This window comes from Acinonyx jubatus, chromosome D3 (assembly GCF_027475565.1).
Source record: "Acinonyx jubatus isolate Ajub_Pintada_27869175 chromosome D3, VMU_Ajub_asm_v1.0, whole genome shotgun sequence".
Taxonomy (NCBI): domain Eukaryota; kingdom Metazoa; phylum Chordata; class Mammalia; order Carnivora; family Felidae; genus Acinonyx; species Acinonyx jubatus.
This window is the reverse complement of record NC_069392.1, coordinates 29,416,680-29,429,552: the sequence shown is the minus strand read 5'-3', so window position 1 is coordinate 29,429,552 and position 12,873 is coordinate 29,416,680. Positions and strand designations below refer to the sequence as shown.

Below are 12,873 nucleotides of genomic sequence, written 5' to 3'. Positions count from 1 at the left end.
GGCCAGGGCTTCGGGGGCCCCCAGACCTTCCCAGGGCCTCGTCCACGCGGGCCCCACTCAAGTCTCCGCCCACCGAGGGGCCGCCCCCCTCCCCAGGCTCCCCTTCATCTCCCCAGGCAGGAGGGGGCCCACGAAGGACCCGCACCCACTCCTCGCCCCCAGGTTGGTCGGGAGGTGGCGGAGCGTCTGTTCCACTCCCCCTGGGGGGCTCCCATTCCACCATCCCCACCGGCTTCTTCCTTCTAGTCGCCCTCCACGCCACCGGCCACCACGCAGCCGCTCCTTCCAGCCCCGCCTCGGTGCACACAGCAGGGGCCCAATATATGTTTACGGAGCAAACAGGCGGCAGGAGTGCGGCTGGTGCACCTGAGCTGACACTCCCTCCGCCTGGCGGAAGAAGTCCCTTGTCTTCCCTGTTGATGGGCTGTCAGCGACCCCGGGGAGGGGAGGGGAGAGGAAGGTAAAGGAGGGGAAGGGTGTAGAGGGGGCGCGCTCACCCCTCCCTGTCAGCGGCCACTTGACGCACCCTTCCCTGTTCCCGTGGGGTGTGCGACCTGTCGTCCGCCGTCTCGGCGATCCACCCCCACCAGCCTGGGCAAATCCGTCCTCTCCTGGCCTCTGTTCCTCTGCGGACCCTGGTTGCACGCCCAGGGCTCACCTCGGCTGCCCTCGCCCCACGTGGGGGATTTTCCGCAGACCACGAGCGCCCTCTGGTGGCTCATTCGGGTCGCGGCGCGTGAGGGGAGAACCGGATGCCGATTTGGGGGCGGGAGGTCCTCAGCCGAGGCCGCAACCCATTTCACAGACAAGGACACGAAGATTGCCAGAGGGAGGTCACGGCTGTATCTGTCCCAGGAATGCCGTCTGGCCCTGCCGGGGCTTGTTCAGAGAGGCTGGGGGTGGGCAGTGATGTGGTCAGAGGACCCCTGGGCTGTCGGGCAAAGGACCCTGAATCAGACAGCTTGGGGGCTGCAGGTGTGGGGGGATGCGTAGTGCCTTGAGTGGCCACCGTTTTGTTCCCATCTGGAAGGAGAAGGCGTCGGAAACCGCAGAGAGGACCAGGCTGTCAGTGGGGAAGGAAGGGCCCCTGGGGCAGGTGTGGTGTCCATTAGATGGAGGACCACGCTGGGGGGAGGGGCGTGGCAGGCCCTTGAGGTGGGGGTAGAGGTGTACATTCCCCCTCCCTGCACAGGGCCATTCAGGGGCGCTGAGCTGGGACCATCCACTTCCCCCACACTGCTTGGAGGCCCCAGGGTCAGTGCATGGAGGGTCAGCTCAGGGTCACAAGTTGGGACCGGGGACTCCCAGGCAGCCCGGAAAAGATTCGCCAGGGAGGCCAGGCCAGCACCCTCTGTGGTCAGTACCTTGGGCAGAAGCCAATCTAAATCATGGAGAACTGACAAAAGAGAGAGAGAGTCTAGGAGGAACCATGGAATTCAGCTGCCCTATTTACCAGGGAGTAAGGAAGTTCTTCCTCAGGTCTGACCAGACTGTGACACCAGCCTCTTTCCTACATCAGAGGAGCTCCAGCTGCTTCTGCAGCTCTGGGCTCTCAGGGTTCCTTGTGCCCACCCTCTCAGAGGGACACAGCCCAGAAGCCCTCAAACTTGTGGGCAGTGGGCCTGGGCTCCTGCTGACCCCTCCCCATAGTGTCTGCTGGAGCCTGGGCTCACAGCCCAGGAGGCTTCCTTCTCTTAGCTTGGGGTCACCTAAGACCCCCAGGCCATTTTCTCCTGAGCCCTACATTTGTTCCCTGAAGGCCTCAGTGAGGAGTAAGAGAGGAGTCCTAGGGGCTCTGCTTCCAGTGCAACGTGGAGAAAGCTCAGGCCCAGCAGGAAGACCGCTCTCTGGCATCTGGTTTCCTCCTCTGGAAAGTGAGGGGGAACATCCCCTCCCTGTACCATGCTGGGACTGAGTTAGGCTGTCTGTGTACCTTACTGTGACAAAGACTATTACCTCTGACCCCCACCAGGGGCTCTGGGTGTGCTGGGCCATCCCTGAGGGTGTGTGTGTGTGTGGGGGGGGGGGGTTGGCAGTTCATTTGTACAAAAGGGGCCATCCCTGATGTAGTGATAAGGCCGGATGGTCGGCTGGACAGTCGGCCACAGCCCACAATGGGCCGGATGCCCCGCACCTGCCCACAAAGGAGGGGGTGGCTCCTGCCTCACGTCTGACCGGCAGCCCTGAGATAGCATCAGCCCAACCGGAGGGCCATCCATCCTGTCCCACAAAGACTGGGACAAAGGCCATGTCAGCGGCAGCCTCCCCGACCCGGTCAATGGGGGCCAGAGCCTTCCTGTGCCAGGCGCCCCAGGCCCAGGCCTGAGGCTTCTTGTCAGGGTCCTGTTTGGGTCCATGAAGAGTGGCCTTCATTGTTTACAGGGCCAGCCAGGTGGAGGCCCCACCCAGGGCAGGCATGGGACTCCAATATTGAGGAAAGTGTCAGCCCTTCATTTGGGCACCCTGGGTCCCTTGTTGGCAGCTTGTGCCACAGTGGGGCACCCTGGAGGAGTCCCAGGCCCTGGCTGCTCAGCCTGAGTTCAGGGGTGGGATAGGGGAGACCAGGGACCAAGGCTGGTCCGAGCGGTCAGAGGCACCTTCCCACGGGAAGTGGTGGTCAAGTGCAGAACATGATTCCAGACACTGTGCAGCTCCCTGGTACCCACTCAACCCTGCAGGGACCTGCCTCACCTGTCCTCCAGAGGCTGAGCTTCTAATTCAGATGCCCAGGGAGTTCCAGGTGGGTCATCAGATTATTCTCACCACCCTGACCCATCCCTGACTGCCCTGAAATCTGCCCATCCACGCTCCCAACAGTCGTCAGAGCCTCCTCACGGCCCCTCACTGACCCCCAGAGACCCCAACTCCAACCATCCTCTCTCTTTCTCTCAACCACACTGTCCTGCAGTGCCCTCGATGTCCCCACTGTCTTCACTGTCCAGTATCCTCACCGTCCCCGTGTCCTCACTTCCTCTCAGTGTCCTCACTGTCTCAACACTGTTTTCACTGTCCCCACAATGTCTTCACTACCCTATAATGTGGTCACTGTCTGAGTTCTTCTGTGCCTTCCACTTGAACTCCTTTGAAAGTGAGTGGTCTGGGAGAGTCACTGATCCCGTGTTGGGTGTAGGAAGATGTGATGCATCCCCCTTGAATCACCTCCTAGGGCTTGTCCTGTGGTTTGGGAGGGGAATTTCCGGGTGGTGGGGCACAGAGACCAGTCAGATTGGGAGAAGGGTTTATTCTGCACTGGAGTTTGGTGTGGGGAACCTCGCAGGGGCTGGGCTGCAGCTCACCCCCTTGACCCGCCTAAGCGTCCTGGGCTTTGGCTCGCCTCGCTGCAGAGGGGCGCGTGTGGCCCGGGGCCCGCAGGGGGGTGGTGGGGTCTGGAAGACTGTGCCCAGGCGGAGGACGAGCCCCGGTCCGGGTCAGGGCGAGGGCTCCTTGGAGCAGGGTCCTGTCGGGCTGGCACGCCCGCGTCGCTCAGCGCCTCTCAGGACTACTCGTAGAACTCGCTGGCTCCGGCCGTCTCCGCCACCAGCGGGGCGGTCAGCGACAACGGGTGCGCGGCGCGGGCGCGGGCGCGCAGCCGGCGCAGGCGACACAGCAGCAGCAGCAGCAGCAGCAGCAGCAGCGCGTGCAGGAGCCCGAGGCCGAGCAGCAGGAGCTGCGCTGCCAGCGCCCCCCAGCAGAGCGCGCCCGGCGCACAGGCGGCGCGCAGCTCGTCTTCCGCCAGGTACGGCAGCAGGCGGCCGCGCGGCGCCGGGGGCGCGGCGCAGCGCAGGTCGCGGTAGGGCGCGCGCTCGGGCCGGCCGGCCAACCAGGCGCGCAGTGGCACCAGGCGGCAGTCGCAGCGCCAGGGGTTGCCGCCCAGGTGCGCGGCGCGCAGCACGGGCAGCGAGTCCAGCAGCCCCGGCGGCAGCGCCGTCAGATTGTTGCCCGTCAGCACCAGTTCAGTCGTGTCCGGCGGGAAGGCGGCGGGCAGCGAGGCCCATGTCAGCCCGCGGCGCCCGCAATCCACGCGCGTCCCCGCACAGCCACACGGCGCGGGGCAGCCCGCGACTGGGCGGCTGGGCGGCGCTAGCAGCAGGAGCAGCAGGCTCAGCGCCCGGCGCGGTCCTGCAAGGGAAGCGCCGCAGTGAGCCTGGTGGCCTGTGTGGCACCTGAGCGGGTCCCTGTACACCCCAGGGCGCTGGGCCCGGCCCGGGCCCCGGAGACCCGAGCCCCGCCTTACCCGAAAGCCTCTCCACCTCGACCATCCGCGCGCTGACTGGAAGTCCGCCCTAAATCCCCCTACTGCAGCCCAGATGACTGCAGCGCCTCCCAACCCGACTCTGCTCAAGGAGCGCAGTCCCGGGCCTGCCTGACCCCAAACTCACCGGAGCCCATGGCGAGAGGATGGTGACCTGGCTTGTTCTAGAGCGCTAAGCGTTGGCTGGAGAGCCAAGTGATAATGCCGCCCCGCCCCTGCCAGGCCCCAGCACCCCGGCCAAACCGACCACAGCGCTGCCACCCGCCAGGAATAACCCGGAGGCCCAGTAGACAGACGCTGCGGCCCCAGATAGAGCGCTATCACCGGGGCTCGCAGGCTACCAGGGCTTCCACCCCCCACCAACCCAGGGGAGCACGGATCACCGCTGCGACTTCACCAACATTGTTCTCCTGTCACCAGGACAGGATGCAGCATTCACAACTGAACAAAACTGGAGACTGGGATTGGGGGGGAAGGTATCATGCTGGCGGTGGGGGAGGGATGGACTAGGCAACCCAGGGCAACAGCGCTGCTGGGGAGAAAGGACCTCCAGCCACAGGCAGGGAATGGCAGTCTAGGGGTGGGGGGTTCCCAGGTTGCCCAGCACCCACTGTTCCTGGAGCCCTCAGGCCAGGCCACAGCCCTAGATGAGGAGTTTGGGCAATTGCAGGCGTCCCTGCCCCACCAGCCCCGGGAGATCCTTGCCTGCAGCCAGCTGCTCTCCTTCGGTCTGGAGGGATCCTAAGGGCTTCTGTTGCCCAACCTGCCACCGAGCTACCCAGTGAGGGGTGAGGAGGTAGGGAAGGACTGGCCCACCTCGGCACAAAGTGAGGCCTCAGCGTAAGCTGGGTGGCCCGAGGGAGGGGGCACATGAGGGTTCCCACGTCCACTCTGTGGCACTGGGGTGGAGAAATAGACCTGGGATGCCGAGGATCTGCTCCCCTATTCTGCCTTGTTTTACCCCCCTACCTGAGTAGGGCCTGGAGTCGGAGTTCATGACCTTCTGGGGCAGGGGTAGATCTCAAAAGTCATGGCCCAAATTAGCTCCTGTTCCCCCGAGGCCAAAGAGGGCCAGCTGTGGGGGCTGCTGTCCAGGCCCCTTGGAAGCAGATACAACTAAGGGGAGGGACTGGTGCTGAGAATAAATTAGGGTTGTTTGGGGGCTATGAGCCTGCATCTCTGGGTCAGGTTGGGAAGAGTCGGGAACAGTCCCGGTCTGGACCATTCCGAGACTGGTGTTGTGCCCAGGTCTGTTGGAGATCCAGATTTATTCCAGGGTGGAGTCCAGGCCAGTTGGGGTCTAGGGACGGGAAGGGCCAGCCTGGAAACTGGCAGTATATCCATGGCAATGTGGGGCTGGGTTGGGGTCACTGGTCCTGCATCTGCTACTTCATCTTCTGCAGCATCTACTGAATGCGCCTTCGCTGGAGGTGAGACGGGAATAGCAGAAGGTAGAGTGACAAACGTGATAGGAGGGGCTGGACCCCCACCCCCACCCCTTCTCCTCCCCTGTGGCCCCACTAACCTCCTCATCCTTCATCCTGATGAGCTTTTCTGTCTCAGCATCCGGGGTAGGCAGTGGTAGGATGGGGATGGGGCTCTCCATGCGGCTGTCCTGGGTCAGTTTGCTGTGGGGTGGACAAGAAGGACAGTTTGTCTGACCCCCAACACTACCGAGGCTCTGCCCCCCTGAGCTCCCACACCGTTGGGTCGGCTCTGGGAAGGCAAGGTGCAGGGTGGGGGGCCTACTTGGGAGTCGGGGCAAAGTTCAGATCTGGGAAGGCAGCAAGGATCAGCCCTCTGTTAGGGAGCCTTGGCTGGGAACATGAGGTGCACGATCCAGGTCCGGGTCAGAGCTGCGCACCTGGTCATCTGCTGGATGCAGTGCGCGCGATAGTTCTCATAGTGCACGTCGCATGTCACGTCCTTGAGATCATGCATGTGTGTGCGGATCAGCATGTTGCGAAGCTTCACAAAGTCGCAGTGTGCCTGGTTCTCCACTGTGGGGCAAGAGCGGGTGTTGGGTGGGTGCAGGCCCGGGGGAGCCACCCCACTCCCTCTGTCGCACCCCATGCCTGAACTCACCCTCCACGATCCCCCAGGGGTACAGTCGCCCCCGGACCCGCTGCCCCTTGGCCTCCACCACTGTGTTGCTGCCGATAACCGCGAAGGGCGCACTCTCCTGGGAAGGGCAGGTACAAGGGCTCGTGCCCAGTTAGTGTGAGTATGGGCTTAGTGGCTGAAGAGGGACATGGGCACTCGGCACCTGGTCGCTCCTCCAGTATCACTATCAACAGCCCCTCCCCAAAGAGATCCTGGGGTTGCCCAACCCTTGTGGCTTCTCTGAAGCCAGAGCTGGCATGGCTTATACCCGTGGCACAGGGTATGTGCCCAGCCAGGCATATCCTCCCCTTCTGACACCATCCCCCATCAGGAACTGCTCCATTCAGCTACCATCGCCATCCCTCCCTCCCCAGAGCTGAGCCCCTGCCTCCTGTTACTGATGCTGACTTAGGCTGGGGCCAAGGGCTCCACCCTGCTCTTGGCCCCGTGGCTGCCTATCCCGTGCCTTAGGCTTGGTTATTGCCACTCTAGGTCCCGGGGCACCCAAAGCCACAACCACCCTCTGGAGCTCAGAATTCTGGGAGCCAGGGCACACACAGGCTTGTGGCCATCAGGCCAGACCCTTCTGCTCGTGACCCATTGGAAGAAGACTGAGGAGCAGGGTCAGGGTGGAGGCCTGGCCAGGACTGTGCCTTTGGGTCCTGGCAAGTGCTCCATGACACACTAACCACACGGGGCCCAAACTGCACAAGCCAGTGGGGACATGAGTGACTGTACCCCACTCCCACCCCCCCACCCCACCCCAGGTGGAGGGGCTCTACTGCCCAGACAAAAGACTCTTTCCCCCACCGGGTTGGACCTGGATGCTTGGTGCCATGTAAACTGACCTCCGGTTCCCTCCTCTGCCACCCCAGGCCGCTCACCTTCAGTTCCCGATCCTGCTGCTTGAAGTCCTCATCCTCGTCAGAGTCACATTCAGGGAACTGGTACACGTGGATCCCAAACTTGTCAATCTCCTCCCGGATCTGTGGCGGGGCAAGGGCTGTCAGATTTGAGGCTGGCCAGGGACCCGGGGCCAGGTGCGCTGGCACCCAGGATCAGCACACTTGGTGTTCTGGGTCCTGGAGACTTAGCCCAGGCCCAGTTGCCAGGCTCACCCGCTCCTTCAGCTTCTGGATCTCGCTGGGGACGAGACAGTCAGCTTTGGCGATGAGGGGCACAATGTTCACCTTCTCCTGCAGAGCCTTCATGAAACCCACATCCACTGGCCGCAGCCTGCAGAGAGCATCCAGGGGTGGAGAGGGGCATGGTGGGGGTGGTGGGGGCACAGAGAGAGGGTGGGATGGGCTCAGGGAGGGCATGGTTGTGAGGGCACAGGCAGAAGATAAGCAGTGACAGGTGCAGCCAACGGGGAACCATGGAGGCGGGTCCCACCCCCCACCCTGAGCCTGTTCCCAGGACATTCACGCACCCGTGTCCAAAAGGGGAGATGAAGTAGAGGCAGCAGTGCACACGGTTGTCTTGGATGTTCTTGCGGTTGAGGCGACTCTCGTCACGAAAGTACTGCTCAAACTGCTGGTCCACATAATCGGTGATGGGCTTCCAGCTGCAGGTAGGCAGGAGGGTCGGTGAGGCCAGAGGGGACACTGGATCAGCCTAGGGACAGACTGTTCCCCAGCCAGGCTTTCCTCACCACTCAGAGTTGTTGACAGCATCCCCGAAGCCCGGTGTGTCTACAATGGTGAGCTTCAGCTTGACCCCCTTCTCCTCAATGTCCACCGTGTGCTTCAGGATCTCTACCGTTTGTCTGATGCGCTCTGTGGGTGTCGGGGCATCGTTTGGAGGGGTCTCTCCAACTCTCAGACCCCACCCCCACTGGGCAGCCAGGACCCTTGTTCTCATCCATTCTAGCATTTAGCCCTGGCCTCATGGCCTGACTGTGGTCTGGGCCACTCCTCCTGGACCCTGAACAGGAGAGACCCACGCTGTGGGGAGAGAGGAGCAGGGTCTGGACCCAGAAGGGACCCCTTTGAAGGGTCACACAGCAGAAGATGGGGAACCAATGCCAGGGCTGCATAGGGCCCACTCACCCTCGGCACCGAGCAGCTTCCGGTCCTTGTACAAGTCGGTCCGGAAGAGGCTGTGGACCAGCGTGGACTTCCCCAGGCCCGACTCACCTGCCAGCAGGTACAGTGAAAGAGTCAGGTTAAGTCTGGGACCCCTCTGACAAAGCCTAGCTGGCTATGGCCCAAGCCACCCCACCTGGGAGTCCAGCCCACTCACCCACCACCATAAGAGTGAAATCGAAGCCCTTCTTCACAGACTTCTGGTGCACCTGATCGGTCAGTGTGGCCAAGCCCACGTACTGCTTGTTGATATCCTGGGGGGCAGGGGCAGGGCAAGTCAGGAGCAGGCTTGGATTCCTGGGGCAGTCCGATGCCCTGTTCCCTACCCGGCTCAGACATGGAGGCAGCAGAGGGCAGAGTCCTCTGTGTGGGGAGTTTCAATGGCAGAAATGGGGTGAGGGCCTGTGAGCAAAGGCCTGGAGCTGGGAAGGCAGGTAAGGGGGTGACAGGCATCCTTGCCCCCGCCTCAGTGAGGGGCCTTGCAGGGACCTGAGAATGTGTCTGTGTGTGTAGAGTTTAGGATGCCTGGCTGCAGCAGGCCTAGGCTGGGTCCTCCCTTGGGCGGTGGGCAGAGGGCACCAGGACCCAGACCCCTCACACACATCCAAGGCCCTCCATAGGCGGGAGAAGCCTCCTGGCCTCAATACTCACCCCTCCTGAGTGTACCAGGGGGTGGGAGGCCACCCTCCACCATCCAGCCGCAGGGGGTGGCTGGCTGCTGCTACCAAGGGGAGCAAGGGCTATTTATAGACAGCGGCACCGAGCCTCCCCCACCCTCGGGGTCCCGGCGCCCAGTCAGGTGGACCCTGGCCCTGCCGGTCCCTGTCACGTCCCAGAGCCCTTGGGACCGGGACCCGGCAGGCACACACACGCTGAGCCACGTTCCACTCCCTTCTCCACACACACCTTGAGCCGCCTCTGGGCCCGGGTCCGCCTTGACCGCAGCTGCTCCACCAGGCGGTCCTGGGGCGCTGCCGGCGAGTCCATCGCTGCGTTTGGACCCCAGAACGGGTCAGACCCACAGGGGCAGGGCTTTCAGGAGGGACTGACAGGCGGTACTGCCCTGAAGCTCTGTTCTCGCCCCCGTTAATAGACGCGGGAATCGAGGCCCAGAGAAGGGACGTTGCCCACCCGCGGTGTGGCTGACCCCAGAGGCCACGCGGGCCATGCCTCTGCCAATGCGGACCCGCCCCGAGCCGCGCGCGCGGTCTCAGCCACAGGCCGGCCCGGCTCCCGCACCGAACCAGAGGCGGGGCCTCGCGGGCGCTGGCAGGCGGGGCGGGCGGGGAAAAAGACCGCCCCACCCTCATGGTCGCCGGGAAACAGTCGCTTGGAAATTGGGACTCCGGCGGAGCCGCCAGCATAGGCGCGCATAGGCACGGAGGCGGAGTCCCGCTGCCGGACGGGTGGCCTCTGTCCGGGCGTCTCGACCACCCGGGTGGGAGCGTGGGGAAGCCAGGGCCCACCTAAGGGCCCTAGGGGGCGGGGTTTGTGGCCGCCCCGCGTCTCGCGCCCTCCAGGTGCAGCGCGGCTTTCACCCGCCAGAGGGCGCCGGGAGAACGCTCCCGGGACCTATGCGCACCCACGCGGGAAGCGGCCCCTCTCCCTCCTTCTCTCCTCGTAGAATTGGCCCGGAAACCTCCCGGCGGTGTCGTGGAGTCCTAACTATCCACGGCCACACCCCTCCTTGTACGCTCCCTCCCCCCTCGTATGTTATGTGTGTGTGATGGGAGCAGGAGTGTTCTGGACTGGTGTGGCCCTTCCAGACACGTGGGAACTGGGAGGGGGCAGAGCCCACCTCCCCAGCCTGGACCGACCTCCCCTTCGCCCGGGCTTGAAGGGGCTCAAGTGCTCAGTTAGAGCACCAGAGGCCTACCCACCCTACCTCCGGGAAACTTGGAAGCTGCAGCCAGCCAGCACTGGCCACAGCTGCCCCCAGACCACTTCTGCCAGCCAAAGTGGGGGGATGGTGTGTAGAGTGAACTTACCCCCCCCCCCCCATCATTTGTCTCCCTGTCAGCCTCCTCGCCTGCTCTGATCCACAAGACGGACCCACGAGGGCTGGAAAGCTCAAGCCGGTATAGCTCTCACCCTCTGCGACCACCCCAGGGGCCACAGGCCTCTCCTGGGCACCAAACCCTTCCTCACCCCTCTCTCCAGGACCCTACCAGAATCGGAACCAGCCAGCCAGGCAGGAGGGAGGCTTGGAAAGGAGCTGCAACAAGAACAGACATACTTAGGCTGAGGCCAGGCTGCGGGGTGACCGGCCCCTCCGCGCCTTGGCGGTGAAGCGTTCCTGCACAAAGCGCCGCTCGGCCTTGGCTGGGCTCCCTATTGGGGTGTACTGCTCCTCGAGGTTTTCTTCTACATCCTTGGGCAGGTAAATCAAACCGGTGCCCAGAGCGGCCGTCAGCACCATGGGCACCAGCAGGAAGATCCAGGGGTGCGCGCCCACTTCGCATCCCAGCCTTCGGAAGAGGCAGGAGAGGGGCGCCTCCAGGCAGTCGGTGTGGCAACGGGGTCTCACGGGCACCTGGTTTTCCGACGGTGATGCGGGCAGCGAGGAATCCCCCCTCACTGACACCGGATGTGAATGGGGCGCCCCAGCAGGCTCTGGCAACTGCCCCGAAGCCCAGGTCATCTCGGGTTCCTGTCTTCCACCGAAGAACTGCTCTGACTCGTGCTTAGAGGCCGGGAGTGGCTCTGAGCCCGGGCCCTGCCCCCGGTTGCCGCCTGGCCTCCGACCTGGGCTCGGGCTCCTCCGCTGGGGGCTCCCGCTCCGCCTGCGCCTCCGCCTCCGGCCAGGCCTCTGGCGCTACCTTGCAGGGAAGAAGGCTCATTTCCGGGAAGGAAAGGCCAGGGTCTCAAACGTGACAGCAGATTAGAAAACAGCCACTGGACCCAGCGCCCGTCTCTGTCCCACACGACGGTTTCCTGGAGAAATTCTGCGGCATTCTGTTTGAGTTCCGGCCGCTTGCGCCAGGATCCCGGAGGCTTCCGTTGGGGAGCACGTGTTTTGACTCATAGCCCATCCAGCCCCAAATTTGTCTGTGGCGTTCCTGATGCTCCCAGAAAGTTAGTACACAAACACTACTTAACGGTAAGATGCGTGCCTCTTCTACAAGGCTTACACACACACACACACACACACACACACACACACACACACACGTGGTGTCACCTTTCCGGGGAGCATCCAGTAACACAGTTCTCCGGTAAGGTGAACCTCGTACCCCTGGTTTAGTGACTCTTTTTGTTAACTACAAACGTAACATATATTCTTCTTGTAAAAAGTTAGAAGTAAATAAGTGGGCTGAAAAGTGGGTATTTATCTTGGATCTATTCCACCCGCAGTTCCCAGGATGGAGGGACCCCTGTGTTCATGTCACCGTTTTTACGAAAACCTCTACCTACCTTTCAACATGCTCGCAACCGAGAGGCAGGTCTTGAGCGGTTCTTAAGAATTATGAAAATTGCTTGCCATGTTTTTCATGGTTGGTAGTCACCTAATATTATTGTGATTGTGTTTTTATGTGGGTAGGTCTAGCATTTTAATGAAATCTCCAGATTGTAAGAGTACCAAGTCCAAGAGTTTAAGAAAGGTAATTTTAACAGTATTTTCAAGGAGAAAGAAATAGGAGATTTTGTTAAGTTGCCTCTCCAGAAAGTCATTGTTTAAGAGCGACCTTATTAAAATAACCACAAGATGGCACCCGTTTTCTATTTTCAAAGTTATGGTAAAGGAAACTGAAGATTCCTTCTGTCTTTCGTCTGTGTTTCCAAGTCCTAATTATAGCTACATCTTGAGTTCATCGCTGGTGTGCTATAAGGCTAGTGGCTTCTGTATCACATTTAAAGTCTGTAGATAGAGGAACTGACCTGAGAATTCCATTTGTTGAACCATGTCTACATTATGGAGAGAATGGCTCAGCTGTTCTCCTAAACATTTAAGAGGAAATGGTAGGGTGAAGGTGTTCACAAGTACTCTATAATGTACACATCCAAACACAGGGCCTCTTCCTGCCCATCTTTATAAAGTATGTCTCTAGCACAACATCAATGTGTGTCTTTCATCTCAAAACACAAGTAAATTTCTACAATGGCTCCTAAATCAGGCATTGTGAAGTGCGAATAAATTCTATAGCAAAATATGTACCCTGGGATTTGATTTTATCTAGTTTCTTAATTATAGATTATTGATTCCAGATTATTTTATTAATCTCGTTATCTAGATTACTAATGTTTGTGCGGGTCTAGAATGTCAATCAAAAATACCACTGTTAGTTATTTCCCACCAGTTTTTCTGCATCATTTCATAAAAGGAATAGAGCATTTCCAAAATGAGCTCATCGCCTATTTTTGAGTGATCAAAGCCTGAAAGGCTCTGAAAGATTGGTTTCAGAACTCTACACTTCTCCAGGTGAAGCTGTC

The 12,873-nt window shown here is 60.9% G+C and overlaps 3 protein-coding genes across 3 annotated transcripts in view; all 3 read right to left on the bottom strand.

The window, feature by feature from the left end:
* LOC106988943 (patched domain-containing protein 3) overlaps positions 1-11,174 on the bottom strand; it is a 35,954-nt gene extending 24,780 nt beyond the window's left edge. The window contains 1 exon segment of the mRNA XM_053206487.1: positions 10,722-11,174. Within this exon segment, the coding sequence (XP_053062462.1) occupies positions 10,722-11,083 (362 nt within the window). The 5' untranslated portion in view covers positions 11,084-11,174.
* Positions 3,222-5,652, bottom strand: LOC128312478 (platelet glycoprotein Ib beta chain-like). Its single transcript, XM_053206485.1, has 2 exons — positions 4,380-5,652; positions 3,222-4,119 (listed from the first exon to the last, which is right to left on the bottom strand). The coding sequence occupies exons 1-2, from the start codon at positions 4,387-4,389 to the stop codon at positions 3,500-3,502; spliced, it is 630 nt and encodes a 209-aa protein (XP_053062460.1). The 5' UTR covers positions 4,390-5,652; the 3' UTR covers positions 3,222-3,499.
* LOC128312465 (septin-5-like) lies at positions 5,643-9,741 on the bottom strand. The gene is made up of 10 exons (XM_053206454.1): positions 9,349-9,741; positions 8,600-8,696; positions 8,407-8,493; positions 8,010-8,133; positions 7,788-7,922; positions 7,474-7,591; positions 7,240-7,341; positions 6,338-6,434; positions 6,117-6,252; positions 5,643-5,880 (listed from the first exon to the last, which is right to left on the bottom strand). The coding sequence occupies exons 1-10, from the start codon at positions 9,427-9,429 to the stop codon at positions 5,643-5,645; spliced, it is 1,215 nt and encodes a 404-aa protein (XP_053062429.1). The 5' UTR covers positions 9,430-9,741.
* Positions 11,175-12,873: the final 1,699 nt, after the last annotated feature.

Coding starts and splice junctions, on each gene's coding strand:
- LOC128312465 (XM_053206454.1), bottom strand. CDS start 9,429: ATGGACTCGCCGGCAGCGCCCCAGGACCGCCTGGTGGAGCAGCTGCGG. Junction 8,697..9,348: donor GGGCCCAGAGGCGGCTCAAG/GTGTGTGTGGAG, acceptor CCTGCCCCCCAG/GATATCAACAAGCAGTACGT. Junction 6,435..7,239: donor AGCAGGATCGGGAACTGAAG/GTGAGCGGCCTG, acceptor TGCCCTTCCCAG/GAGAGTGCGCCCTTCGCGGT.